A 15086-nucleotide genomic window follows, 5' to 3' on the forward strand; every position below is an offset into this window, starting at 1 on the left:
AACTAAATAAATAAATGTAAGGAAAGGAATACTATTGGAATATAGTATATGCCAAATGTACAGATTTTGATCTATCTATCTATCTATCTATCTATCTATCTATCTATCTATCTATCTATCTATCTATCTATCTATCTATCTATCTATCTATCTATCTATCTATCTATCTATCTATCTATCTATCTATCTATCTATCTATCTATCTATCTATCTATCATCTAATTATTAAGGGTTGTTTACGGGTCTCTTATTTTGAAATGTTTACCGGAAGTCACTCAGTTGCGTCATCAGTATGGAGGAGTTCACAGCAGATGGCGTGTCAGCGCCTTTACCTGGAAGATGTGCTTTTTATGTAATAAAAAAGAAACGATACTGCAAGATGATTGTTGGAAAGGGAAAAACCTTCTGCGGGGAACATGCAAACGCTGTATGTTAGTGAAAAATCTCAAACATGTTAAAGTTTTCTTCTGCTGTATGGCTGTACGACTTAATTATAATCAAAATACATTGCCCCATAATTACAAGGCTAGTTGGTCAAAAACAATAAACTTCATTTTTTATGTGATTAATTTATTTACAGCTGTTTGCTTAAACCTCTGTCATTTGTAGGGTGAAGACAGTGAGAAAAAACGAATAACCTGTCCTCTGGATCCTAAACAGTAAGAAAATCACAATTCAATCAAGTTTGTTGTAGTAGGGCACATGGGAATAAAAGTATGCACAAAAGTGAAGTATGCATTTTAATAGTTATTAATTAGCACAGTCCAAATTAAGTCGATTAAATGATGCCATATCTTCATAATGTACATAACATATTCTAAAAGCTTCCTAGATAGTTTTTTTATAATCAAAATACTCTATCCTATTTTGAACAGCACTGTATTTGAAGTAAATTTGGCAAAACACTTAAAGAAATGTAACTCCAAGGAGAAACCGAAACCTGTAAGTATAATCCAGTATAGGTAAAACCTATAAATATGTACAAGTCATTTATTGCTTGAGGTCTTTGTGTAGCAGAAAGAAACACATACCAAATGAATGCAATATTTGTTGTGGGAATGAGTAATATCATGGATTTGTTTGTATTCATTTAGGTTTATTATGTGAAGGACATCAATGCTGGGTGCACAAGTGAAGAAGAAGAAACGATAGAGGAGGTGTCTTGTATATCTATTGTATATCTAGATTTCATGGCTTTGATTGACCGATCTGTACTTACTAATAATGTGTCAATGTAGATATCCATCGCTGATCGATCCAAAGAGGAGCTGGATGAACTGATTTCGAAACTCAAGACTGCTTTACAAGGTATGCAGCTGTCAGTCATGTTTTATCATATGAATGACGTAAACAAATACAGCAATTGAGACATATTGGCTTTAATACTTTGATATGTGAGAGTATTTAAATGCCTTTAATGTCAATTATGATGCATCTAAGGGGGGTTATTATTATTATTATGTTTTTACATGCATTTTGATCAAGCATAATATCTCAATGTATTTATTGTGTTTTTCCAGGTCTGAATACCAAGCTTGATGAAAACACACTGTCACATTCTGCTCTAGATGAGCCTTTAAATGATCCAAAGAATGGAGATTCTGCTTTTAAACACCTCAAACAACAGGTAACAGAGCTACCAATCTAACATACTTTAAGTGTCCTTTATAAAATAGTCTGGCTTTTTTTTTGAAGACATGTTTGTAATATGTTTAACAGGCCTCAATCCTTGGAAACATGGAAGCTTTGAAACTGCTCAGCCCAGACAGATGCTACATAGAGTTTGGGGCCGGGAAAGGAAAACTGTCCCATTGGATTCACATTGCTCTCAAAGCAGCTGAAAATGTCCATTTTTTACTTGTGGAAAGGTCCAGTACTCGATTTAAGGTGTGATGGGATTTACATAAATCTGTCCTTCTCTCAAATAAAACTTCTTTTGAAAATGTTCTTTGAAAAAAAGATATTTCTGCTTGGAAATCAGGTTTAATTTCCATTTGTTGTGTTTTTGTTTTAAGGTAGATGGCAAACATAAAAATGCAGACTCAACATTTGATAGGTTGCAAGTTGATATTCAGCACATTGATTTAAGTGAGTGAGTTTCTCAATTATTTTCTGAGCAACACCTGGTCCTAAATTGATTCTGATGTTTTTATTAATATTTTTATATATATATATATATATATTGGTTTTTTTGCCTTTCAGGAAAAGTTCCTCTCCTTAGAGAAAAAGGACTTCCTGTTGTTGGTATTGGTAAACACCTCTGTGGTGCAGCGACAGGTAGACCAGAATCCTATAAACATAATTTATTCTGATGTTAGACATGCACGTGTGGGTAACACTTTACAATAAAGTTCTAATTGTTAACATTAGTTAATGCATTGTGTCATGAGCTAACTATGAAGAATAATTTTTTTTATGGCATTATTAGTCTTGGTTGTAACTTCATACTGCATTAACTAAATTTAACGGATACAACTTTGAGTGTAAAAATATATTAATATATGTATAAATTAACATTATGCAAGATTAATAAATGCTGTTAAAGTGTTCTTTGTTAGTTCACTGTGTTAACTATTGCATAAAGTGGTTACACTTTACAATAAGGTTTCATTTGTTAACATGAACTAACTATAAACAATACTTTTACAGCATTCATTAATCTTGCATAATGTAATATTCTACAAGTACTACTAACACATTTTTCAAATCACACAATAAGCATTAAATAAGGTTTGGTGAGAAACAAACAGAAATCTAATGTATTACTTTGTGAAAATGTTCACTGACTGTTGATCTCCTGTGCGTGTTCATGACAGGGCACGAGAGCAACAGTTCACACAACCCCCTCATTGGGGCGTTCATTTTGTTTATCTTGAAACAGGTCCTCCACAGCAATAGCGACAACAGAAAACACAACACGGCAGCACACTAACCAGAGAACAGAGCTTACTAAACATGTCTGAAGAGTTTGTAGTTGAAGAATTGATGCATTTCTATGCTCAGCCTTATTTGTTTGAACGGAGTATTCGGAAATCAAACAGAAACCTAGAGGAGGCTACAGGCAGACACAGTCACACCGTGTCCTGACTTGACTGCAAACGACACGTGATAAAAGGCATATTTTCAATGGTCAGATAAAATCTGAGTTTTTATCCTAACCAGAAGTTATGAGCAATGGAACATTCTATACATATCTTGTGTTCTATTTTTGGCAAAGTGCAGGTAATTCCGTCCTCTGTGAATCGGCACCGGTCCAAAAACTTAAAAAAAAAATAATAATAATAAGGCTGGGCATAGAAATGCATCAATTCTTTGACTCGTTTACTAAGTTCTGTTCTCTGTTTTGTGTGCAGCGGTGTTGTGTCCTGTTGTCGCTATCACTGCGGCTGACAAAACAAGTTTTCGTTTAAACGCCCCCAATGGCGCTGCGTGAACTGTTGCTCTCGTGCCCTATCCTCAATGTGAATAGGAGATCCAACGGTCATTGATCATATTCACTAAATAATACATTCGATTTCGGTTTGTTTCTCACCAAACATTATCGTTGGCTTTATACTTTTGTGTTCTTTTAAAGCTTGAAGATATGGTCACTATAAACTGTCATTGTATGACATCACTGAGCACAAAATCTTTTCACAATTTCTCCCTGAATGTTTAGAAAAAGAAAGTCATATCAGGTTAAAAACAATACAGTAACAAATGGAACCTTATTGTAAATTGGTAGAGCCTTTTAAATTCCAAATGAATTTGTGAATTAGAATTGAGGTAGCAAATAGGTTTCAGAATTGTAATTTGAATATAAGGACATAGCATTAAAGTGGAATGAAATTCTAGGAAACCGCTTATTTAACTGCTGTGTCATTTATTATCATTTTTAGATAACGTTTTATTTTTGTTATGAATTACCCATTTAAGACATGTTATTTTCCTTGAATACTGTAATTAATTTAAATTTAATTGAATTGATTTGTTTGATTATTTAAATGTATTCAATTGAGTAATTTAATTTATGCTAAAGTCTTCAAAATGGAGCCAAACAACATGTAGCAGCTTACAAGATGATTTTAAACTGAAAGTCTTGGATCACAGAAAGACTTCTGTTGTGGGACTTTGACTTGCAAACAGTGATTTGTTTAATTCAAAATTTTGCCCAACACTGCATTAATGAAAGATCCAGAAAGATGTACAGTAGCATTATTCCTCTCTCTGTGGCTCTACTCATCTTTTGCACACTTTGAATAGATTTGGCCCTTCGATGTTTATTTGAGCAATCGGGCACAGACGACAAAGATCAGCCTCCAAGCAAACGCATTAAACTCCAGCCAAAAGAGGGAGCTGGGGATGAAATGGAGCCCATTCCACCAACCGAACGCGATGAGCTTGTAGTGTCAGGATTGGCCATCGCTTTGTGCTGTCACCACCGCTGCGACTGGAAACACTACGTGGGGAAAGATTTCTTCAGGCAGCGAGGTCTTGGACCAGAAGAGTTTGCTGCTTTTCAACGCATGTCAAGCTGGGCCACATGCGGCATGAGAAAATTGAGTTCCAAGATATCAGAACAAACAACTGACCACAAAAAGAAGAAGAAGAAGAGGAGGAAGAAGAAGAACATGAAAAGAACGAAGAAGCTGTTCCAGATAGCCTCAATGGGTGAGGTTTTTGTAGATTGGCCAGTTAATATTGCATTGATCTCATTGTTTTGCTGAGCTCATTCATAACTATTTCCTCTTCACATCCTTGCAGTGTAATGCCAGTTGAAGACCGGGAACAGATCGGACGCCTATGTAAACTTCTAATTGACCAGGGGAGAGTTTATTACCTCCAGCAAAGAGGTTTTGAATCCAACCTGAAGTATTACACAAGCAGAGATGTGTCATTGGAGAACGTGTTACTAACTGCCGTTCCCACATCCAATAAGAATGGAGATGAATTTAAACTGCCTTCTTAAAACAATCAGTGGGTTACATAGACATGACAAAGAACATATTAGCCAGCAGTGCTATGCAGAACATTTATGGTTCTTTTTTTATTTGATGAGTGTTTATGGAATTTTTATTTGAACTCATCCACAAACATTAGTTATGACAAACAAGCAGGAAACAGGAAGTGAAATCCAACGAAAGGCACACAGAATAAAACATTTTCCAAGTCCATTTACAAGACAAGAGAAGCACAGAGGACACTTCGCAGGGCTTGGATGACAACTTGGCTTGATAATCCAGAAGATTAGGCCAAGCCCTTCGACGACAGACAGTAGCCAGCAAGCAAGTCACAAAGACGATGCTATCTCTGGCACAGCATCCAATGTCACATTTAGTACCGATGTGAAAGTTTGGGATCCTGAAATGCGTATTTAAAGCAAAAGTTCCAGATCTGTTTTATTTATGCAATGTTTTGTATTAAAGTTCTACCAGTTGTGTACACCGTACATATTGAGTATGACTTAACCTCTTTTTTGGGCCTCTTGAATGTAGTAGTACATGAATTCGTGACCGTACATCTCCCTGTCGTTATCTTCCTCGTATGCATTCTCTTTTAAATCAGGCAGTGCAACAAAAGAGCATTTAAAGCTTAAAAATCATAATCCCATCAATCGTAATATTGTAAGAACGGTCAAATCTTACGCCTGTTTAGGTCGAGCATGTTCTTGCGCTATAAATGCTGGATGCAGCACAACACATATAAGAGAACACGGGTGCCATGAGATGGGTTCAGATGGTCTCTTACCACACCCTCCACAGTTTTATTACATTTCAGCACAATGTGAGGACTTTTCAGATGGTCCTTTACCCACCGTAGGCACAGTTGCCAATAACTATATAAAGTTTAAATTAATGATCTTGAACGATTTTGCGGTGACGCCATCAGACCAGCTTAAATATGGGACAAATCATGGCCCATATTAATTCGATACAGTACATTTCATCTTTAAACCCAGTAGTGGCTGTGACTTGTAGTGAGTGTTTTGATGCAGACAAAGCCTTCATGGAAAACAAAGCTTACATATGCCCAACGACTTCACCATTTTGGCCACTTGAGGCAGTGTTTCGAGTTTCAGTTTATATTTGTATATATAAATGTCATAAGTTGTCACTTATATAGTGCCTTTTTTTAACCTTAGAGGTTACCAAAGCGCTTTACACTGTGTCACATTCACACTCACACTCATACACCATGCAAGGCGCTAACCTGCCATTGGGAGCAACTTAGGGTTCAGTGTCTTGCCCAAGGACATTTCAGCATGTGGAGTCATGTGGGCCGGTAATCGAACCGCCAACTCTGCGATTAGCCACCTGAGCCACAGCCGGCCCATGATTTTAGCTATAGAAAACTCAACCTACTGTTTCCAATTTTAATGTGAGATCAATCTGTGTGAAAGGCTCCATAGGGATTAATTGTTTCTATTCTCACGGCAAAATAAAATTCGTGTTTGGTGTGAAAGCGCCTTGAAATATGCAAATCTGATTAAAAGGATCACAGCCTACATTTAATTCCTTGGTACTAAAGATCTTAGATTTATTAAAATTCTGACTGCTTTTAATATTGTTGTATTTAACAGTAACAGAATGCAAATGGCAAATAAAGATCTGTTTTATAAATATATTCAGTGAATGTGTTTGTAGTTGGACTCCATACAACTCTGCTTGAACAATTCACAACCGAGTCCTCCAGTTGACCAATGGCCACATAACAAATCAGTTTTTATCGATCATACAGTAACTTCTTAGCCTTTTTAATGCAATCGGATAGCTCTTTAGAAATCGGTGTACATGCAAAGCTGTACTTTTGAAGTGCATTTTTGGGTGGTCTGATATTGGATGAAATGCTCATCTCTCTGAATTCTCTGGTATTGATTTTCGGCCGTTCGGTTCCTTCGTCATATAGTTTGAGCTGCGTCTCCCATGTGCTGGAATCAGTGATGATGTGCTTGTTTTTAGCTGTGACTTCCTGTGATATTTTCTTTACGATGATTTTCTTGCCGTTAGTTTGTCGGATTGGCCTCCACTTTCTCTCGTCTTGCTTGTGAAATTAAGTTATTGTCATATGAATAATTTCCCAGATAGCACATGTACAGCTCTGAGATCTGTTTTAGACAGTTTCATTTGGAAAGCATCACAATATAATTAACATCTGCTAAATATCTTAAAAAGATCAGATTTATACATTCTAAATAAACATCTTAAAGATGTTGTGCTTGATATAAATGATTATAAAGAGTGTTTGAGGAGGGTCTGGGTAGCTCAGCAAGCATTGATGCTGACTACCACACCTGGAGTCTCGAGTTTGAATCCAGGGTGTGCTGAGTGACCCCAGCCAGGTCTCCTAAGCAACCAAATTGGCCCAGTTGGTAGGAAGGGTAGAGTCACGTGGGGTGACCTCCTCGTGGTCGCTATAATGTGGTTGTCGCTCTCAATGGGGCACATGTTGAGTTGTACATGGATGCCATGGAGAACAAGCCAATTGATAAGATAAGGCAAGTCACTAGGACACCACAAGGACTTCCAAATTGGGGTGAAAAGGCGAGAGAGAAAAGGAAACTTTTTTTTTTTTTTTCAGTTGCACCGAATATTACAATTTTTTTCATATATATATTTTGACAAAACTCTTAGCTGCATATTCTTTCTATGCATATGTCAATAGTTTATGCTAAATAGATGTAACAAATATGGTCTAACACTCAGGCTTGAGAATGAGAGCCAGGCTCCACCTCCCACATAGTAACTATAAAACCTGTCTGAGGATCATAGTTCCTGAAAGATTTGTTTCAAAAGCAGGACTGCTTTTCTCTTCCCACTCAACTTCCTTCAGCCCCTGTCCTTGATAAAGTCTGTGCACATCACTGTTCTTACACTTGCTCAGTTGGCATATAATGATTAATAAAATAAATAAAGTTGGACCAACATAAGAAAATAAATTAAAATAAACATTAAGTTCGACTAACCTTAAAACTACTATAATACATAGATTTATCCTAATCCAACTAAATTGTGTTGGCTGACTGACTTCATTTCAATGAAATACATTTTAAATTTTTTTGAGTGTATAATTTATTAAAACGCTTTCTTTCAAAATTCACACGCTCAAAAGCAGGGCCATAGCTAGTGGGGTGAAAGGCGGTAACGATTCTAGGGCCCCAAACATCAAGAAGGCCCATGACAAATTCAAAACTATTATTTTAATAGTCAGGGGGCCCAGAATTACTCGCTACGGCCCTGCTCAAAAGTCCATTAAAGAAGCTCCCATTTTTCATTTAACATCAGTTTCAAGACTTTTGTGTCCATGTGTAGAATCATCACACCAGAGAAGGTGAGATTACGGCAGTAAAAATTCTCTCCAGTCAAAATGAATCTATATTACGCACATATCCAATGACATCAGTCTGAGAAGAAAAGCAGCATTCTTAAAAAACAAACAAAACAAAAACTAAATGGGCAGGTGAATCTCACGAAACCTGTCAAGAAGAACATGTCCTGGTCATATTTCACACCAAAATCATAAGACATTTTTCATTGTTTTTTTTATTTTGTATGTAAAAAAAAAAAAAAGATTGTTTTAACTTGTGCTGATTTTAATTAAAATTATAAAAGTATTTTCTTTACTGTTATACTGTAAAATATTACTGTATTACAGTTGAGAATCGAGGATAGTGAAAATGACAAGAAAAAACTCAAAGGTAAAACATCCAAATGCATGATGGTATTCACATTTATGGTGAAAATGCACTTAATTTGTAATTAAAATAATTGATGCAAAAAAATGTATTTGAATTTTGAGTCTACATGTTTCCGTGAGATTCGCCCTGACAGATTTTTGTTTTGTTTAGATGTTATCCACTATCAGAGATCACCTCTGTTTGTAACTATTGTGAACGCGTTTTAAAAACCATTGTGCAATGCCACTAAAGTGACTTTCTGATTTGACAGTAACTAGTGTTCAAATCTAGTAACTAGTGAACAAATCAGTGTTCATGGGTGTGTTCTTATAGCTACATTAATACGTTCATATTCTCTACCGTTCAGAAATTCACAATACGTTCTGGTAGATGTAACATCCTACGTCAGTAAGGCAACAACAGGAGACAACTTTAAATCTTAGCAAAACACACAAAGGAAACAAACAACAAAACTCCAGTTGGATATAAGATTTGCAAAGGTGTAAATACACAAATAAGTTTTAAATGTGCAACTATTATAATGGAAGGAGTGGCTCAAATGACATGAGCTCTTTGCCGGAGTATAAATCTGTAGTTTCAGGATATGACATCACCAGTTGTTAGATGTGTTTAAGGAAAGTGTGGTCTTTATTTTAGATCCAGGGCCATGGAGGCGGGGTTCTCCAGGTAAGATTTCCACATGTTGGAGAAACGACACATGGTGGCTCCGTCGATGATTCGATGGTCGGCAGACCAGCTGAAGTTCATGATATGTGCTTTCACTACCTCGCCTTTATGGTTGAACCGAGGTAGCACCTGAGGAGAATGCAGGAAAAAATATGCTACCTCAAAATTCATTGCAAATACTCTTTTCTTCGTAGTAATAATACTGCAGACTAGAGGTTGACCGATATATCGGTTTTACAGATTAATCGGTGCCGATAGTTTTGTTTTTCTTCCTCCGTGTTCCTCTGTGGTCAGCGCTGGAAGATACATTTAAAGCAGCTTGGTTATTCAGTCTAACTGCGGCTTTTAGAGGAAAAATAAAAATGTTTAAGCACCAAATCTGAATTTTTCTGGGTATTATGGTTGCTCAATAAACTGCTTTTGGGAACTGCTTGTAGCCTCAATGTCTTTGCCCATCACAGTAAGAAAAGAAAGAACAAGAATGTTTTTTATCATTCTTTAAATCGATTTTAAAAACTATCGGCTGATTGATCGTTTATCGGCCTTTCCCCCAACCTTTGTTATCGTATCTGCAAAATCAGATATTGGTCGACCTCTATTGCAGACTTCATAGCTTTACAAACCTGAATCTTCCCAAAAGCACCAATAGCAACCTCAGGAGGTAATATAACCGGCTTTGCATAGGTTCCACCAATCTGTTCAGAAGCACAAACATTGATATAAATGTCAAGGTAAGTGATAATTTGCCATTCGCAATTCCTTACATCATATATGATGGCTATACTATTACCACAAAGCAGTGGTCTTCCTTTAGCTCTTAACTCACCGATCCAATATTTGACAGGGTGAATGTCCCCCCAGTAAGGTCGGTGGTCCCCAATTGACCAGATGCACCCAACGTCTGCATACGGTTGAGTTCCACTGCGATTTCAAAGACGCTGAGCATCTGTACGTTCTTCACATTAGGAACTAGAAGACCTTGACTGGTGTCCATTGCCAATCCGATGTTATGAGCAGCCTTATAAGAGAAGAAACCCGATTAGATCAATGATCTATTTGAAAAACATACCATTAAATGTTGTTCCCATATCAAACATTACCTTATAGGTGATATTTGTGCAGTTTTCATCGACAGATGCGTTAAGAATGGGGAAATGGAGGAGCCCAAGTGACGCTGCCTGTTTACAGAGAATTTTACATCAATATAAAACCTCGCAAAATGGCTTAATTGGAGTTTTTCTGCATGCTACACACTTTGAGATGATTTGCCAATCTAACACAAGAGGAAACAGAATTTATACCTTGATGAAAAATGGCATGTAGCTGAGCTTCACGCCTCGAGACTCTGACAATCCCTTCAGCTCGGCACGCAATCGCACCAACTGTGTCAGATCTACTTCATCTTTGAAGCCAAAGTGAGGGATCTTCAGGGCTGCTGACATAGTCTTAACCATTGCTTTCTGAAAACCTGTTTAGAAATTAAAATCCCAAACATTACTAGCTCTTAATGAAACAAAACATTCGTTGTTAATGGAGGAAAAATACTTTAGTGATTCTTTGATGAATCTATATGAATCAGTGTGGTTCAAAATTGGCCTAAAAGCAATGCTGATGATGCAAATGTACCACAGTTCAGAACCAAATAATACAAAGTGAAAAGGGGGTTTGAAAAGCCTCAATGCATGCATACCTTTTACAGGCTCAGTGCGGTCTTTGCCTGTAAAAACAGGTTTAGGGACAACAGAGGTGGGAATACTGGGCGGAAGCACCTTTTCTTTTGGTTTTGCTAAAGGTGCAGCAGATGCTGGAGGTCGAATCTCCTGGAATGGGGCGGGGGGTAATATGGCCCCAGTCTGCCTAGCTATGAAGTTGAGGATGTCCTCTTTGAGAATGCGCTCATCCTTTCCAGTGCCGATGACTTCACTTAGTTTAATCTGGGAGGAAATGAGTAGTAGGATTAAATTAAATGTATATAATCTAAAATGACTTCACATCACTAATTTATATGAGCAAAATGAGCTTTTTATTTGATTATGAAGTTAAACAATCATTGAGTGTTTACATGCACACCAATACACAGATAACTACCAAAAATCGTAACAATGTAAGAAAACTGTGTTAACATGAGATTTTTAGTTATTTACTATAAACACAACAATAGCACACTGCAACAATAGCTCAGTGGTAAAGACGATGACTACCACCCCTAGAGTTTGCAAGTTCAAATCCAGGGTGTGCTGAGTGACTCCAGCCGGTTCTCCTTAGCAACCAAATTGGCCCAGATGCTAGGGAAAGTAGAGTCTCATGGGGTAACCTCTTCGTGGTCACTATAATGTGGTTTGCTCTAAGTGGGGGCACATGGCGAGTTGTGCGTGGATGCCGCAGAGAATAGCTTGAGCCTCCACACACGCTATATCTCCGTAGTAACGCGCTCAACAAGCCATGTGATAAAGATGTGCGGATTGACACGGAGGCAACTGAGATTCATCCTCCGCCACCTGGATTGAGGAGTCACTACGCCACCACGAGCACATTGGGAATTGGACATTCCAACTTTGTTAGAAAAATATGTATATATATTTTGATATTTAAACAATATTTGTCATGTCATTTACAAGATTTTAAAGCCTAAGGAGGAAATCATATATCCCTATTTTATTATCTGATTTATATCTTTGACATGAAATATGACAATTAATCGTGAAATCCCTAAAACAGACAATTAATCATCATAATCGCAATTATAAGTTTGACAATAAATCTTCAGCCAAATTTCATAATCGTGACAGCCCTAACAACAAATTTGGTGAAGAAGAATATTCAGCAGGAAATAATGAAGGATGTGATTTTGTTCATGCATCGGCATGCCTCAGAAACTTACATTGTTCTCTATGGCTAAGCGTCTCACTGCAGGTGTTGCCTGAGTTTTGTGACCTTTGATATCCTGGTGTGTGTGCTCCACTTGGGAAATGGCCGGTGTCTCCACCACGTCCTCCTGAGGTCCCTCCACTTGTAAGATAAAGTGATCTAATGCAATACTAAATCACTCAAGCATTTACAAAACACTTTACAAGCTGTTAATACTTACCCTGGCCTCCATTTGTTTCAATGTCAACAAGAGGTGTGCCTACAAGTGCAATTGAATCGACATCATAGTACAGTTTCCGAATTATTCCATCATATCGGCTAGTGATCGTTACAGATGCTTTATCACTCTGAACTTCACAGATGCTGTCGAACTGAGAAACTTTGTCACCCACTTTCACATACCTGATGAGCACAACAATAAAAGGATATGATGAGGATAATGGTGTCCACTGCTGGTAGCTATTTGTATGTGTTAAATAGCTCAAACAGTTTTAAAAGACACATACCATTCTTTAACTGTCACCTCCATAATGCCCTCCCCAATATCTGAAAGCTTAAATGGCATAATTGGTCTTGCTGCAACTGTAATGAGCAGGAAAAAAGCTATTATAAAGGCATTCTACTTATTCAGAAACAAAATGACCTGATCACAATTGCTAAAACTCACCATAGCTAGTGTGAAAGAAGCGATGCTGTTGCCCAGCACTAAGAGAATATGAGTGGGGTCGGTATATGAGGCAAGCTGTCTGGATCTTTGAGCAGCAGTGCTTGTGCAAGCGTGCAGAGACCTGAAATACAGACATAACACAAAACAAAATCAGTGAATCAAAGTGTAACTTATAATGTATCTACAACATTTCATAAACTCATATATATAACTATATATAGTAAACTATACATAACTCATAACTATATAAATATACATACACACACACTGGCCAAAAGTTTGGAATAATTTACAGATTTTGCTGTTTAATTCACCAAAGTGGCATTCAACTGATCACAAAGTATAGTCAGGACATTACTGATGTAAAAAACAGCACCATCACTATTTGAAAAAAGCAATTTATGATCAAATCTTGACAGGCCCAATTTCCAGCAGCCATCACTTCCACACCTTATCCTTGAGTAATCATGCTAAATTGCTAATTTGGTACTATAAAATCACTTGCCATAATATCAAACACAGTTGAAAGCTATTTGGTTCGTTAAATGAAGCTTAACATTGTTTTTGAGTTGCCACAGTGTGCAATAGACTGGCATGTCTTAAGGTCAATATAAGGTCAAAAATGGAAAAAAAGAAACTTTCTCTAGAAACTCGTCAGTCAATCATTGTTGAGGAATGAAGGCTATACAATGCTTGAAATTGCCAGAAAACTGAATATTTCAGTCTTCAAAGACAAATGACAACTGGCTCTAACAAGGACAGAAAGAGATGTGGAAGGCCAGATATGCAACTAAACAAGAAGATAAGTGCATCAGAGTCTCTAGTTTGAGAAATAGACGCCTCACATGTCCTCCGCTGACAGCTTCATTGAATTCTACCCGCTCAACACCAGTTTCATGTGCAAGAGTAAAGAGAAGACTCGGGGTGCAGGCCTTATGGGAATAATGGCAAAGAAAAGGCCACTTTTGAAACAGAAAAACAAAAAGAAAAGGTTTGAGTGGGCAAAGAAACACAGATAATTGGAAAAGAGTGTTATTGATCTTAACCCCAGTGAGCTTTTGTGGGATCAGCTAGACTGTAAGGTGTGTGAGAAGTGCCCGACAAGACAGTCACATCTATGGCAAGTGCTACAGGAAGTGTGGGGTGAAATGTCACATGAGTATCTGGACAAACTGATCTCCAAAGCTGTCAATGCTGCACGTGGAGGAATTTTTGATGAGAACTCTTTGTAGTTTAAGAAGTTCAGATTTTTTATTAAATTTTTTCAAATGTAATAGTAATGTTTCACATTATTAATCTCCTGACTATACTTGTGGTCAATTGAATGCCACTTTGGTGAATAATAGTACCAATTTATTTCCATAAGAGCAAAATCTGTACATTATTCCAAACTTTTGCCACCAGTGTATATAAATAATTGTTTTGCATCTAAATCAGTTTTCATGAATAAAACTCAAATCATTTTTATACACAAGTTGATCGAATGCACGTTGCATGAATCATGCTTTTATTTCAAAACATAGTTTGTTTCATTGTCAACAACCATTTTTATATCCTTTAATAATTTGCTTTTTGTTTACATTTTGGCATCTCTCCACACACATCATGAATGTAGTAATCTAGTCTTTCCAACTAACTGCGACTAAACCACCTCTAAATATTGTCTGTGTCCTTTAAAATTAATGCAACAGCAAACTGCATGGAACACTTAAGGTAAAGACATACCAGACGTCTCGTAAACGCGAATGGACCCCGTACGGTAATGACAGCCGCCATCTTTCCTCACAAATTTTGTCTAACCAGATATGACGGATAAATTACGCTAGCTCCACTGGCCAATCAGAGACGTTTTGGTGAAGGTCAAATATGTACGCCCCCTTTTGGAGTTACCACAACCCCCTTTTGGAGGTCTCTGTCTCTGAATAGAGGCATCATTGAGAGCAGCCAGATCCCGCCAGAGATGAGTCAAATAAAAAAGCATAATTCAGATTTTTTGATCTCACATAACTTACAATTGTGACGTTTTATCTTGCAATTGCGACTTTCTATTTAGCAATTGTGATTTTCGAGTTCTCATTTTCGAGTTTATATCACAATTGCGACTTTTTATCTTGAAGTGCGACTCTCTATTTAGCAATTGTGACTATATTTCACATTTTCGACTTTATATCTGAGAATTGTGACTTTATATTTTGGAATTGTGACTTTATT

General features: G+C 37.1%; 2 protein-coding genes across 2 annotated transcripts; one reads left to right on the top strand and one right to left on the bottom strand.

Annotated features, from left to right (window-relative positions):
- Positions 1–290: 290 nt before the first annotated feature.
- Positions 291–7191, top strand: trmt13 (tRNA methyltransferase 13 homolog). The gene is given in 12 exon segments (XM_052123683.1): positions 291–427; positions 610–659; positions 876–942; positions 1095–1157; positions 1239–1308; positions 1521–1627; positions 1720–1887; positions 2016–2088; positions 2203–2277; positions 4243–4568; positions 4571–4650; positions 4744–7191. Coding segments are annotated over 12 exon segments (1419 nt in total). The 5' UTR covers positions 291–292; the 3' UTR covers positions 4949–7191.
- An 836-nt stretch (positions 7192–8027) lies between these two features.
- On the bottom strand, positions 8028–14669 carry dbt (dihydrolipoamide branched chain transacylase E2). Its single transcript, XM_052123682.1, has 11 exons — positions 14601–14669; positions 12876–12996; positions 12715–12790; positions 12429–12610; positions 12222–12349; positions 11031–11274; positions 10642–10808; positions 10441–10518; positions 10167–10358; positions 9964–10035; positions 8028–9469 (listed from the first exon to the last, which is right to left on the bottom strand). Exons 1-11 carry the CDS (start codon positions 14649–14651, stop codon positions 9302–9304), a joined length of 1479 nt encoding a protein of 492 aa, XP_051979642.1. The 5' UTR covers positions 14652–14669; the 3' UTR covers positions 8028–9301.
- Between the last annotated feature and the right edge of the window lie 417 nt (positions 14670–15086).

This window comes from Xyrauchen texanus, chromosome 50 (genome assembly GCF_025860055.1).
Source record: "Xyrauchen texanus isolate HMW12.3.18 chromosome 50, RBS_HiC_50CHRs, whole genome shotgun sequence".
Lineage (NCBI taxonomy): Eukaryota > Metazoa > Chordata > Actinopteri > Cypriniformes > Catostomidae > Xyrauchen > Xyrauchen texanus.